Source organism: Mus musculus, chromosome 12 (assembly GCF_000001635.26).
Source record: "Mus musculus strain C57BL/6J chromosome 12, GRCm38.p6 C57BL/6J".
NCBI lineage: Eukaryota > Metazoa > Chordata > Mammalia > Rodentia > Muridae > Mus > Mus musculus.
In genome coordinates this window covers 102,468,598-102,483,425 of record NC_000078.6, presented here as the reverse complement: position 1 = coordinate 102,483,425, position 14,828 = coordinate 102,468,598, and the positions used below count along the sequence as shown (strand labels likewise).

The window sequence follows — 14,828 nt, the reverse complement described above, 5'->3', positions numbered from 1 at the left end:
AATCCTGCTTCAGTATCTTAAGTGCCAAAGTAACAGGCAGGTGCCAAATTATCTGGAGGCCGAATTATTTCATTTGACTTGGTAGGCTAAATCAAATTACCAGACAGTGAGCAGGGAAGGGCTGTGACAAATAGCATTTCAGGAGGGTTGATCAGGCAGTGCAGTATAGCAAGTGTGCAAATCACGGTCCATGGATGGGCCTATCTGGCCAGTTTCTGTACAGCTCAAAAGCTAAACATGTTTTTTTCACATTTCAAATGAATTATAAGAAGAAAAACCAAAGAATATACAATGGCAACCATTTAGCCCATAGAATATATAATACTTATTATGCGGTCCTTTACAGAAAAATCTGTGGCTCCCTGGCATGAAGGATGAGCAGAAAGAAGAGATCATTAGATCTCTTATGAAGATCTTAGATGATCTTATGAAGATCAACATATCAAGCTCCTGTTCTCAACCAGTAAGAATTAAATCTTTCATCTGGAGTACAGAATTTTAGTTATTCCTCTTTCAAAAATTTTTTCCTTTTCTTTTTAAAGATTTATTTATTTTATGTATGAGTACACTGTAGCTGTCTTCAGACATACCAGAAGAGGACCACTGTGTACTTGCTGGGAATTGAACTCAGAACCTCTAGAAGAGTAGTCAGTGCTCTTAACAGCTGAGCCATCTTTCCAACCCAAGAATGTTTCCTTTTTTAAGTAGCAGACCTATAGGGCTTTCCTTTCCCTTTTCCCTTTTCCCTTTCCCTTTTTCCCTTTCCCTCTTCCCCTTCCTTCCCTTCCCTTTCCTTTTTCCCTTCCCCTTTCCCCCTTTTCCCCCTTTTTCCCCTTTCCTTTCCTTCCCTTTTCTTTCTTAAAAGTACTAGAGGCCCAGAATCATTTGAAGGTGATGATAAGAATTTTATTATATGTAAGTACACTGTAGCTGTCTTCAGAAGAGGGCATCAGATCTCATTATGGATGGTTGGGAGCCATCGTGTGGTGCTGGGATTTGAACTCACGACCTCTGGAAGAGCAGTGAGTGTTCTTAACCGCTGAGCCATCTCTCTAGCCTGGCATTTCCATTCCTTTAGATTTTATTTTTTCAAATTTGCTACAATGACCATCACTGCTTATAAACGCTTCCCACTACAATCATAAGACCCTCGTGCATGGCCTTTTGTTATGTTGCCAGTTTAGCTGTCACTACCTTTAGGTCTTCACCTCCCCTTTTTGAGAATCCCAGGGATTCCATATGCCAAATCCAAGAATTCTATTTTGCCCTCATCAGGCCACAGAAGCTGCCTAACTCTCTCCCCTGGCCCAGCTTCTTCCTGGTTCTCCAAATACTGGCCACTCATTTGGGAGAGTTTTCTTTGCCCAGTCTGTAAACGCTGATGTTTATAATAATGTACTTAGCCATAGGCTTTCTCCTCTCAAGCTGCATACTACTCATGATTAATTTTACTTACACTCTTTTTTTTTTTTTTTTTTTTTTTTCCGAGACAAGGTTTCTCTGTGTAGCCCTGGCTGTCCTGGAACTCACTCTGTAGACCAGGCTGGCCTCGAACTCAGAAATCCGCCTGCCTCTGCCTCCCAAGTGCTGGGATTACTTCCACTCTTGATGCTCTCCCATGGCCAATGCCATACCTCTCTGCTGAGCTTCAGGCTTGGATTTCTAATTACCTTCCTGACAGTCACTTCAACATCACATCAATTTCTCAACCATATCATAATTTGTCATAACCCTTCAACCCTAACATGTTGTCATTCCTATTTGTCTCTTTCAGAGGACAAGAAACAACCTCCTTACATGCAAGCAGAGACCCAGAGTCATTCCAGATTCCATCTGACTTCTTTCCTTTCTGATTAAAATTTCAATGTAAATTTCTCAAATACTCAATCTTCTACCTCTTAGCTACCCCACTAGCCTTCCTCACCTCACAAACCTCCAATCACCCGTTGGCATCCACCTGCCTCTGATCTCACCATCTCCCTGGTCCTGCATTACATTTCTTGAGTACCAGATATTGTTTTGGGATGCAATGATGAGCAAGATAATGTCCAGCTCTAGCTTAAGTTCTTCACTGCTGCTACACGTCTTAATTTCAAATCTCATCCTGCTACTCAATTTCTTTAGAACCTCTCTTCCCTAACTTACAGGATAAAACCTGCATGGGCCTCCATAATCTGACTCCAGCCATCACTGCGTTTTATCTCTCTCATCTAATCTCTAACACGTTATTCTCCAGCAATGAGCACTAGTTCCCCAGGCATATCGTGTTCTCTCAGGAACCCTGCCTCTGGCACAGCTTCTTATCTGAAATCTCTACCCTTGTGTGAGCCTTTGTACCTATCCTTCAATGTTCTCTTTATAGTGTCAGCTCAGTGCAGTGAACCCTGGCATCCTTGAGCACTTAAAGGCTTCTTTTTCTTCCCCAAGTCCCATTGTATTGCATCAATGACTTTACCCTGTCAAATATTTTGATTTCTAAAATTCTGCTAAGCTGAATGTGCCCTTAAATCAAAAGAAAAAAAAAAACTACTAAAGTTTTGTAAATGGTTGTGGGTTCATGCTTTGCTATTGTTTGAGTGATATTTACTAGGGCAAAACAACGAGGAAGGTGGTTTAGGAGTTGAGACTCGCAAAACCTAAACAGCAAGCAGCAAGAGCCAGAGGTCAGGAGTTGAGTAGAGCCATGGCTGAAGTCTCTGAGGTGACAGGTGGAAGCAGAACGAGCACACATCAGTGCAAGGTAGGAAAGAGGGTCTAGGACACGACAGTCTTTGGAGCCTGGGAAGAGAACCCAGAGAGCTGGAGACAATGGCAGGAGGACAAACTAGGAGCCAAGGTGGTGTGTGGCACAGAAGACAGGTGCTCAAAGATGGAGGGAGAATGACAGAGCCAACTGTGTTTTCAAAGTCAGAATGTATGCAAACAACATTAACATATGACACCAAATATAAATTCAGGTCACTCTAGACCTTTTTGAGAAGATAATTTTAGAAATGCAATAGACAAAAATTATATGATGGAACAAAGGGAACAAGTACTTAATAAATGAAGACAGGATAGCCCCAAGCATTCTGATACATTTGCAATTGAGACAAAAACAGGGGACAGACAGTTCAATGAAGAAGGGCTACAACAAAGCAAAACAAAACAAACGCAAAAGAACAACTTATTTTTTCTCCTTTGGGAGGGGTCCAACCTAGTCTTCATTCTTCCACTAGTGACCACCACATGCTTTCATGAGCTAAGACACAGTAGCAGTAGACACAAACACACAAAAACAAAGAAACAACTCAAATTGAAGCAAGCAGACAGACTCCACGCAGACAGACAGACTAACCTAAATATAAATGGAAGCACGTGTTTTCTCTCTGATGAGATGTTGAGGGCTACACTGGTGACTACAGTTTTTATAGGAACCACCACAGGAGCACAACATAGCTGCTTAGCAACAACAGCATCATCAGAGATGAGGATCTTACCGAGCAAGCAGTGGTAAGATTGAGAATTTCTACCCTTCATCAGAGTTCAGTGTGCAGCAGGGCAATGCAGCCAGCACATGCCCCAGTGTGTAGAGGGCTGCCGTCTCCCATAGAGCGGCACATCAGAGTGTGCACTCATGCTTACTTGGAGTATCCGTGTAGCTTTCTGCTTGTAGTCAACTAACTCCTGCTTAGCCGACTCCAAGCTTGCCCTGTGTAGCTTGACTTGCTGCTGGAGTTCATCAACCTTCTTCTTCTCCTCGGAGTACTTTCTTTCTGCCAGAGTAACTGCTTCTGCCAAGTTCTGACGGTCCACTTCCATTTTGTTAAGGCGTGCAGCAAACTCACTCTGTGGTAAATTTTATATTATACATATTCAATTATTTAGCTTGAAACATACTTATAACCATGAATTCAAATATCTTAAGGGAATTTACGAGCTCTGACTAAAAATGAGGAGGAAAAAAATAGAAAAAATATGAAGTTGTGGCTTCCGAGCAATACGGGTCAACTAGAAGTCAAGTAGGAGTTTGTTCCAGGTGCTACAAGGTCTTTTCTAGGCTTAGTGAACTGTAATTTCTAACTTTGGTTGTAGGGCTCTGTTTTCTAGGAAATATGACAGGTGAGCCAGGTACAGTGTTGCACACCTAACTTCAGTACTTCAGACGTTGAGGTAGAACCCATACAGGTTAGTGAGGACCACATTCTATTATATTTTAGTTAATTTAATTTTGAGTCAGTCTTTTGCTGAGCCTGCAGCTCAGCATGGCTAAACTAGCTGGCCAGAGAGCTCCAGGAATCTGCCTGTCTCCCTGCTGACCCAGAGCTGAGGTCACAGATGTGCTTCCATGGCCACCTTTTCACATGAGTCCCGACTCAGGTCCTTGTGCTGGCGTAGCACACAACTTACTGAAGGATCTCACCAGACTCTGCTTCATTATATTTTTATGGCCTTAATAGGATTTCCTTGTATGAACATTACCACAACCTGTTTATCCCAGCAGCAAATGCCATTTGTATTTCTAGATTCCCCAGAATATGAATATAGCTCTACACACAATCAAAAAAAATTTTATGTGAACATACATTTTTTTAATCTCTGGGGTCGATACCTAAAGTAGAACTGTTAGACCATATAAGAATTCTATGTCTCTATGTGTAGCTTCTTGAAGAACCGCCTGTTCTTAGAAAAACTTCTGAATATTTTTAAAACAACTTAGGTAATAAGACTCTTGTTCATTTGTAAATTTTAAGGAATCTAAGTACAGACCAAATATCCCTGAAGATAGTTTCAGTATCTGAGTGTCTAAATTGCAATGTGCTGTAAGTGTAACTCACACAATGTTTTAAAGACTCAGAAGACAGAAGAGAATGCAAAATATCTTACTTATATTTTAAAATATGAGTTATATATTGAAACACAGGTTGTTTGCCCCTTATCAAAAATTTCCCAGGACCAGAAAGAAGTATCTCAGATTTTTTTTTAAAGAATGTTTGTAGATATAGAATAAGAATTTACAACCTTGGCTATTCACTGGTATTACCCTTGAGTCTTATAAAACTAAACCATTTAAATTGGGCATGCCCTGGACCCCAACACTAGGAGGCAGAGCAAGCAGATCTCAAAGTTTGAGGGTAGCCTGGTTTACAAAATGAGTTCCAGGACAGCAAAGGCTATATGGTGAGACCCTGTCTCAGAAGCAATATAAAAACAAAAACGAAGCAGCCCTCAAGCACTAACACCTTCATTGGATTCAAACAGGTAACTCTTAAGACCTGTAAACCAGATATGGTGGCACACACCTTTACTTTCAGCAGAGGCAGGCAGATCTCTGAGTTTGAGGCCAGCCTGGTCTACAGAGCAAGTTCCAGAAGAGCCAAGGCTATACAAAGAAACCCTGTCTCTAAAGACAAAATACAAGAGGCTGGCTAGATGGCTCAGTGGTTAAGAGCACTGACTGTTCTTCCAGAGGTCCTGAGTTCAAATCCCAGCAACCACATGGTGGCTCACAACCACCTGTAATGAGATTTGACACCCTCTTCTGGTGTATCTTAAGACAGTTACAGTGTACTTATGTATAATAATAAATAAATCTTTGGGCCAGAGAGAGCCGGGCAGACCAGAGTGAGCGAGCTTGACTGGAGCGAGCAAAGGTTCTAGAAATTCAATTCCCAACAACCACATAAAGGCTCACAACTACCTGTACAGCTACAGTGTACTTATTTTTTTTTTTAAAGATTTATTTATTTATTATATGTAAGTACACTGTAGCTGTCTTCAGACACTCCAGAAGAGGGCATCAGATCTCATTACGGGTGGTTGTGAGCCACCATGTGGTTGCTGGGATTTGAACTTCGGACCTTCGGAAGAGCAGTCGGGTGCTCTTACCCACTGAGCATCTCACCAGCCCGTGTACTTATTTTTTTAAAGATTTATTTATTATTATACATAAGTATACTGTAGCTGACTTCAGACACACCAGAAGAGGGCATCAGATCTCATTACGGGTGATTGTGAGCCACCATGTGGTCCCTGGGAATTGAACTCAGGACCTTCAGAAGAGCAGTCAGTGCTCTTACCTGCACAGCCATCTCGCCAGCCCCTACAGTGTACTTATATACATAAAATAAAATCTTAAAAAAAAAGACAAAAAACAAATAAACAAATTAAAAACCAAAAAACCACAATTTTCTCTTGAAATAAATGAATCAGGTTAAACTAGATCTAGACAAGACTAAATAAATAAAAATAAATAAGATGTCACAAACTACCACTTAGTGAAATAGCAATGACTGTTACATCTAAATTGATTGACAGATACACAGCTCTGATGAATATTAACCATTTTAATTTTCTTTCAAATAAAAATAATTTAGCAAGGATTAAGATAATTTTTTCAAACACCCAGGTTTTTGTTTGACAAAATGTACAGTAAAATTCGGCGGATGATCTGAGGTGCTATAGTACAGAGGCATCCCTCCCTCCCTCTGTACTGAGAGAACACACACAGTATCTCCCCTCTAACCTGCATTTGTTTGTAGCTCTCTTGCTCTCTCTTTAGAGTGGCATCAGCTTCATGCAGCCTCTCTTGAAGAGTTTGCAGAGCTTGATTCTGTAGGCTACTACCTTCCTTGTGATCCTGCATTATTCTAAAAAAAATAAAATAAAATTGTGTCACATGAAAGAATGCATTTCCACAGGGAACAAGCAATCAGGCACCATAATTCTTAGAGCATCTATGAATTAGTCAAACAAAGATGGTCTAAGACATTCTTAAAAGAATAGTTTTAGGCCACATATAAGTACATACAATATATTAAATAATGGATGGTGGCACTATGCTTTTCAAATCCTCTTAAATTTAGAATTTGCTAACCATGTATCTCAAGGGTCAAAAAAGTGAATCCATTTTAATCATTCACATTTTCAACTTTATTAGAAATCTTTCCTCTTGTAAATTTCTAAAAAGATGATTCTTCATAAATTGGAAAACACTACACTATTACCATACTTAACACACTCCAGCTCGTCTTTCTGTATTAGCAGAGTTGCCTACCGTGACTTTTCACTCCTTAAGGCTTCTAGTGCTTCTGTGCGGGAACTTAGCACCTGGTCAGCCTCCTGCAGTCGCACTTTGAGGACAGCCAGCTGGGAGTCCTTTGCGGCCACTGCTTCGGTGAGGTCATCTACTTGCGCTCGCAGTTCTCGAGTTATGCGATCGCTCTTTGAATTGTCAACATTCCATTTTTCAACTCTTACTCTTGCCTTATTTAATTCTATAAAAAAGAAAACTTCTTAAGTCAAGCAAAACAACACATATTTTTATGGGTATATGTAGTGATATAAGTAGTCTGCCACCAAAAACAATTTTTAAAGTGATATAAGTAGTCTGCCACTAAAAACAATTTTTAAAGAGTTGAAACAAATTTCACAGGGTTTCAGGAAATACTCTATTTCATATCTACATTTTTTCTTTCTTTTTTTTTCATATCTACATTTTCTAGTCAGTTTTTACTAACCTTATTATGCCCCTCTGGCCTTGTTTCATGCCTAAATAAAACTTCCCACTGTTCAACTGCACTATTCTCACTGTCCCAACGGAACCAGGACAAACATTTCCTGTCCCTGTCCCCTCTCCTCAGCCACACATGCTCATACCCCTTCTGTCAATACCACACCACAGACCCAAAGTTATTTTTTAAAAAGATTTATTTATTTAAATGTGCATGCATGTTTATTTAAATGTGCATGCATGTTTATTCACCACATACAGGCCACATTCCCCCAGAGGTGAGAAAAGGTCATCAGATCCCCTAGAATTAGAGTTACAGATGGTTTTGACCCCACCATGTGGGTGTTCAGAACAGAGCTGAGACCCTCAGCAAGAGCAGTCAATTCTCTCTTACCTACTGAGCCATGTCTCTGGTCCCAACTTTTTTTTTAATTTTAATTAATCATTTCTGAAGAATTAGAGGGTTTTCTACTTATAGATTATGTCACAGCACATTTCTGGAAGGCATTCATTATTCACACTGGTTTCCATGTTCATTTAAGGTCCCTGGAGCGGCAACACTGTGACCATACCTACTAGTGTCTAACGCTGAACATACCTTAACTTTGGTTCATGAAATAGTTGGTTCTCCTTTAAAGTTCAGAATAGGGCTGGAAAGATGGCTCAGCGAATAAGACTGGCTGCTCTTTCAGAAGTCCTGAGTTCAATTCCCAGCAACCACATGGTGGCTCACAACCATCTGTAATGGGATCTGATGCCCTCTTCTGCTGTGTCTGAAGATAGCTACAGTGTACTTACTTATACACAATATAAACAAATAAATCTTTAAAGTTCAGAATAAATAAATCAAATAATTAGAGGATTATTAATATATGGTTTCTACTGGTTCTTAAATTTAATAATTTATACATATGAATCCAGTACTTGTCAGGTTGAAACAAAAAGACAAGACTGCACTGAGTCTCAGGTTAGGCTGAGGTACGGGGTTGTTTATCTCTACTCTCCATTATTTTATTTTATTTTTTAAATTTAGTGGTTTTTTAAGAATCTAAACTAGCCAAGATTCTATTTTATGCTCGTAGAAGAACTGGTTCTATTTCTAAATTTAGACCCTACATTTCTATGGACATAACATTTCACAAGCCCCATTAAGGTCCTACCTTCTTGAGTTTCTTTGGATCTCTGGAGTAATGAGGCCATTTCCTGATTTAAAGACTGGACTTCATTCCTGAGCAACTGATTCTCCAGTCGGAGATTGGACAGCTCCTGCGACCTGCTGCTACCGTCACTAGGTGTAGAGCTGTGCTCCTCGCTGGTGGCACTTGGGGCCGTGCTCTCCTCTGAGGGTTCCTTATGAACTTCAGGCACAGAATCCGAACTGTTCACTCCTGTAAAACAAGAACACAGTCACTGTGCAAGCAACAGTCACCTGCTTCTGGAAGGCCGCTATAGTCTGGATCCCAGAAAAATACTATTAATTCTCAACAGATACCCTTCTCATGAAAATATATTCTCACAAGTGAAGTCTACAGACCTACAAAGACCCTCAAATCTAGACATACTAGAAGAAAGAGGACAGAATATGAATCACTTCTGAGAAGACAGATTTTTTTTTTTTTTTTTTTTTTTTCTGAGACAGGGTTTTGCTGTGTAACAGCCCTGGCTGCCTGAAACTCACTTTGTAGACCAGGCTAACCTCAAACTCACAGAAATCCACCTGCCTCTGGCTGCCAGAGATAATTTAAACTGAGTTTTCTTGTTTCCAGAAAAAAAAGCAGGGTAGAAGTATCAGCAATGAAAACACTAAGAAGGCACAATAGAACAAGTGTGAGGTTCAAGCCAAGAAGACTAATTCTACAGGTCACAGCAATTTGTTACACCCAAACTGAATCTAAAATGTCTTGCCAAAGGATGCCACAGGAGTTCAAATCTATCTTTTTAACTAAGTGTGATGCAATTTCACATTTAACTTATTTTTATTTTTTAATGTGTATACATATTTTGCCTATATGCATGTCTGTGCATTTCATTGTGCCAATGGGAGCCAGAAGAGACTTGCTCCCCCAAAACTGGGGTTACAGACAGTTGTGAGCTGCCATGTGGGTGCTGGGAACAAAGCCCAGGCCCCCGGTAAGGTCAGCCAGTGCTCTTAACCACTGAGCTATTTCTGTAGCTTCACAATTAACTTATTTTTTAAATTATATGGGCAGAAGGGGACTTTCCACAAGGTTCGATAAACAAGTAATGACATGGTGCCTCGGTGTCTTTGGTAATTGAGTAAATGCAAACTAAAAACACAAGAACCCAGGTGTGGTGGTACACTATAATCCCACCTCTTAGAAGCGGAGGCAGAAGCATCACCATGAAAGTGATGTTAAGCTCAGCTACCTTGTGAGTTCAAGGCCAGATTGGGATAGAATATTTCTTAAAGCTAACATCAAAATGAGATCCAGGCCAATACTAGTAATCCTTAGCACTTAGGAGTGCTACAATCACAAGAACTCGAACAATTACAAGTTCTAGATCTTATCTCCAAATACTAAATAAGAAATAAATAAGAAAGACTTTTCCCCCACAAAAGTCAAGGTCCTCAGGGTAAGAGGTTCAGCGGATAGAAGCTCTTGCTGCCAAGCCTCACAACCTGAGTTAAGGTCCCAGAACCTGCATGGCAGCAGGAGAGAACTCCCTCAAACTGTCCTTGATCTCTACATGTCTCTGTGGCTCATGAGTACCCACACACCTCTAGAAAATAGACATATATATTTTAAAAAATTGACATCTTCATTAGATCAAATAAACAAAAAAGATTTTTTTTATCTGATCACAATGTTTTAAAGTTAAAAAAATAGGAAAAGTAGGAAAATCTCTTATTTGTAATTAAGAGAAAATTTTAATTCAAAAGTCAAAGAAAAATCATAAATTTAGAATGTATTTACCACTTATCACATAATTTTTAAAAATCTTTGTTATTCAATAAATAAGCTTGTAAAAGAAAGACTGTAGGGTAGTGTCTAAATAAAAACTACATGAAGATTTCAAATTTTTTTGGAGTCAAAAAGACTAATTTTCTTTTTCTTTTTTTTCCTTTTTTTTTTTTTTTTTTAAGAGAGTTTCTCTGTGTGGAGCCCTGGGTATCCTGGAACTCATTCTGCAGACCAGGCTGGCCTAGAAACACTACTCTAAGTCAGTATAGACTAGTAGTAGACAATGCTGTTGTCCTTGTTTACACTACACACTGGCAAAGAACCTTCTCTTATACCTATAGGGAGAGATACTGCCACAGGGGATGAAGAACACTATTGAAACATCTTAACTTAGGATGGCACATCGATCTACTTAATTCTGAAAGAAACAGACTGATTGACTACCAGGACTTTGGCTCCCAGCGTTTCCTCCCATGGCCTTGGTGGTGGTTACACTGGTGTTGACAGAACTGACACCTGACGGAGAACTTGGAGAGACAGGAGCTCTGCCCTTCTCTTTCTTGACTTCCACTCTCCCAGTGGGCTCTTTTTGGGAACTGTTAAGAAAATCAAATAGCAGCTCATCATCAGGCTCTGATTTTTTCCTCCGAACAAACTGGGATGAAGGCCTAGGGGCAGACGCATGCTCGGTGGGATGGGTGGCATCCCCGACTGTCCTGGATCCGACTTTCACGTTCGCTGTGCCAGCTAGGATCGTGGCTTTCTGATGTCGGATGTTATCAGCAGCTGAGGAAATATAGTTAGCTTTCTGTCCGGTCTGGTAATTTGAATCTGTGTTTTGCTGCTGAAGTTCAGGATAGTCAGTATTTTTGCTATAAAAGATGTTGCTGGTATTCTCCTTTCTGAGAGCTGTTGCAGCCCCCTGATCCACTCGGTTTAAAAGATCTTCAGCCCTTCCAGCAAGATCAGCAAACCAAGACATGATGGTAGCAAAGCAATCCTACTGATGAACCTGTTTAAAAAAAAAAAAAAAGACACGATTTGATCACTGTCTTCTGGAAAGGTTTCTGGGTTAAAATCCTAACCTGGGGGCTGGTGAGATGGCTCAGTGGGTAAGAGCACCCGACTACTCTTTTTTTACTATTTTTTACAATTACTACTATTTTCCTTATTATTTCAACAAACATAGCAAAAACATGTTACAGACTGTGCTGTGTTCCCCAAAATTCACATACTGAACTCCAAACCCAAAGACTTCAGAACGTCACGTAATAGAAACAGGGTCTTTGGGCTACAGAAATGGCTCAGTGGTTAAGAGCACTGACTGCTGCTCTTCCAGAGGTTCTGAGTTCAAATCCCAGCAACCACATGGTGGCTCACAACCACCTGTAATGGGAATTCGATGCCCTCTTCTGGTATGTCTGAAGACAACAACAGTGTACTCATATACATAAAATAAATCTAAAAAAGAAAAAAGAAACACAGACTTTAAAGATGTAATTTAAACTGATGTCTATTATTAGAAGAGATATATACACAAATAGTCATAAAGAGAGACCATGTAAAAGCAGGAGAGAAGACAGCTAGCTCTAAGGCAAAAGGAAATCCTCAGAAGTCAGCCTTCAGACAGCTGAGCAGGTAAAAGCCCTAGCCCTGAAGCTTGACAGTCTGAATTCAAACCACAGAACCTACTGATGAATGAGGCAGAAGCCCCAAGAAAATTGTCCTCTGGTCACAAATATGCCCACATTTACAAGTGCACACACAACTAGTAAGTAAAATAATAATAATATAAACAAGTCAACCTAGCCAATACCTTTATTGTGGCCTTAGAACTGTGAGAAAAGTCAATTTCTACTGTTAATCCCTCTGGCCTATGATACTTTTTCATGGGTGTCATAACAAACTCATACAGGATTCAAACAGAAAAAAAAAAATGCTTGGCAAAATTCCAGCACAACCAAATAAAAAGCCTCTGAAATTTGTTTCAAAGGGCTGAACTTGGAAAAAAAAAAAAGAAAACAGAAAAACAAAACAAAACAAACCAAGAAACCCCACTTGATTATCACAAAGTTACTACTGTTAAAGTGAAGCACTCCTGCTAGGTGGTGGTGGCACAGGCCTTTATTCCCAGCACTTGGGAGGCAGAGGCAGGTGGATCTTTGAATTTGATGCTATCCCGGTCTACAGAGTGAGTTTCAGGACAGCCAGGGGATACAGAGGGAAATCCTATCTTGAAAAAACAGTAACAAACAAAACTAACAGTGAAGCACTCCTGTGATTTATGTATGCAGCATATATAGGTCTAAAGTAAATTTTCAGTAATTTAAATATTTAGTACCTACCATGTGCATGTCCAGCTGAGTTCAATTTTTTTTTTAAAAAAATGACTGTATAAATTATCTATTTAACCAACACATGGAAAAAACTTCCAGGTGCCAAAGTCAAGGCCACGAAGTAAAATTAACCTTTAAGCTGTAGAATGAAGTAAACTACAAAGTCAACAGTGTTGGTTGAATGTGGTCAGTGTCCCTTTGGCTTGGAACTATTAGATCTTGGGCTTTCTTCACTAAATTGGCATCAGAGTTGTCTTTCCTTCCCTTCTATGCTAGGTCTTTTTATTCTGTGTGCATGCCCTTCTTTTGCCTTACACTGCTTCAGGTTGTTGCAACTGTTGTTTTAAAACATGTCTCTCCCTGCTGGGGAAGGGGGAGTGGGTGGATACACACAATGCCTGGTTTGCTCAATGATAAATTCCAATTCTAGCCCACACACAGGCACTCCTAGAAACACTACTGAAGTAATTCATCCTTATATGTCAAGTGTTGTGCAAACACTATCACTAAAAATAATATAATATAAAAATAAAATAATAAAAATAATATAGTAACATAATGCTCAGCTACATTATATGGCAAACTGTAAAGTCCTTTAGAAACAAATAAAGATGGATATGGCTTAGAAAGATCCTGGAACTTCGATGGCACCTCAGACACTGGAATCTAGGTCAACCTAGAGGTAAACCCACCTTTTAACCTCTCCGCTCTAACCTCGTCGGAAGTTAACTGTTTCAACACACTCTTTAGGAAACCCATTTAAGTGTGTATTTCAATTTATGAGAAACCAAATGAAAAAGGAATGTAACATGCCTTCTGACTTATAAAACGTTACACAAGCTCGATGTAAAAATTAGTGATGAGCGAGAGAAAAGTAGCTCTCCTAATAAAAAAAAGCCTGAAGACAATTAATGTCTTGCCTCCCATCTGAAAGTTAACGGGGCTTTAAAACATATCTTTCACGTGGATCGTAGACACTAAACCTGAGCTCTTATCTCAGTGACAGACTCCAAGAGGGGACTTCCCGTGGTGCAAAGCCACCGGGAAGGTCAGATGTCACACAGAGGCGGGGGTCAGGGGTCAGGCCCGGCGGTGTGACCACGGGTCCCCGAGAGGCGAGAACACATCGTACTGGGTCCCCAGAGCAGAGTCGGGGTGGAGGGCGGGTCAGCCTCGGTATCCGGAGGCTACGGGGCTCTGGCATCCCCTTCCTTGTCCCTGAGCGAAGACGAGCACGACAGCGCTCGGGAAAGGCGGAGACCGGGTCCCGCAGGCCAAGCCGTCCCGCCCGCGGCCTGGTCGCGCCTCACCTGAGGACGCCGAGCGGCAGCACCGCGGCCTCGTCGCCCGCCCGGGCCGCCACAGCAGCCCGCTGCTCCCGGACCTGCCGGCTAGCTCTTCCGGGAGACGTGGAAGGGCGGCGAGGACCTCAAAACAGAGTGGCCAACGAGCTGCCTGAGTGGCCGGAAGCTGAGCGCCGCCGGCCGCCTAGCAGGTCACTCAGGCGGCGGCGCCGGCGGCCGCGGGGCCCTAGCGCCAGGCCACGCCCCCTTCCGTCTGCCGCCGAACCGGGTGCCGCGCCAGCGTGCGTGTGACGTAACGCCGCCGGCACGCGGCCTCCACAACATTGCGGAGCACGCCCACAACGGGGGGCAGGGTCCCGAGCACCACAGGGGCGGGCCCAAGCCAAACTGGGCGGGGCATGAGCCGGCCCAGGCCTCTGAGCTCCTCCTCCCTTTCAAAAGTTTTACACGTGAGGATTTCGAGGCAGAGACTGGAACTGTCTAATCCCTGGGCCTGTGGGATGGTTCAGTAAATAGAGTACATAGATAAATAGCCAGGACTAACGGCCTGAGTTCTGAGTTCTGAGTTCATTCACAAAGCACACACACACACACACACACACACACACACACACACAAATTAAAAATACAAGGGCTGTGGAACAACATTATGAACTAACAGTACCCCGGAGCTCTTGACTCTAGCTGCATATGTATCAAAAGATGGCCTAGTCGGCCATCACTGGAAAGAGAGGCCCATTGGACTTGCAAACTTTATATGCCCAGTACAAGG

The 14,828-nt window shown here is 41.5% G+C and overlaps 1 protein-coding gene across 3 annotated transcripts in view; it reads right to left on the bottom strand.

Annotated features, from left to right (window-relative positions):
* Positions 1–14,317, bottom strand: part of Golga5 (golgi autoantigen, golgin subfamily a, 5) — a 28,907-nt gene extending 14,590 nt beyond the window's left edge. The window contains exons 1-6 of one of the 3 annotated variants that reach the window (XM_006515935.4): positions 12,762–14,317; positions 10,861–11,428; positions 8,653–8,880; positions 7,037–7,256; positions 6,506–6,629; positions 3,625–3,828 (exon numbers count right to left, since the gene is read on the bottom strand). In XM_006515935.4, coding sequence (XP_006515998.1) covers positions 3,625–3,828; positions 6,506–6,629; positions 7,037–7,256; positions 8,653–8,880; positions 10,861–11,398 — 1,314 coding nt within the window. In that variant the 5' untranslated portion in view covers positions 11,399–11,428; positions 12,762–14,317. The remainder of the gene's footprint in view (positions 1–3,624; positions 3,829–6,505; positions 6,630–7,036; positions 7,257–8,652; positions 8,881–10,860; positions 11,429–12,761) is intronic. The other 2 variants (NM_001199004.1, NM_013747.4) reach the window with 2 other exon arrangements.
* Between the last annotated feature and the right edge of the window lie 511 nt (positions 14,318–14,828).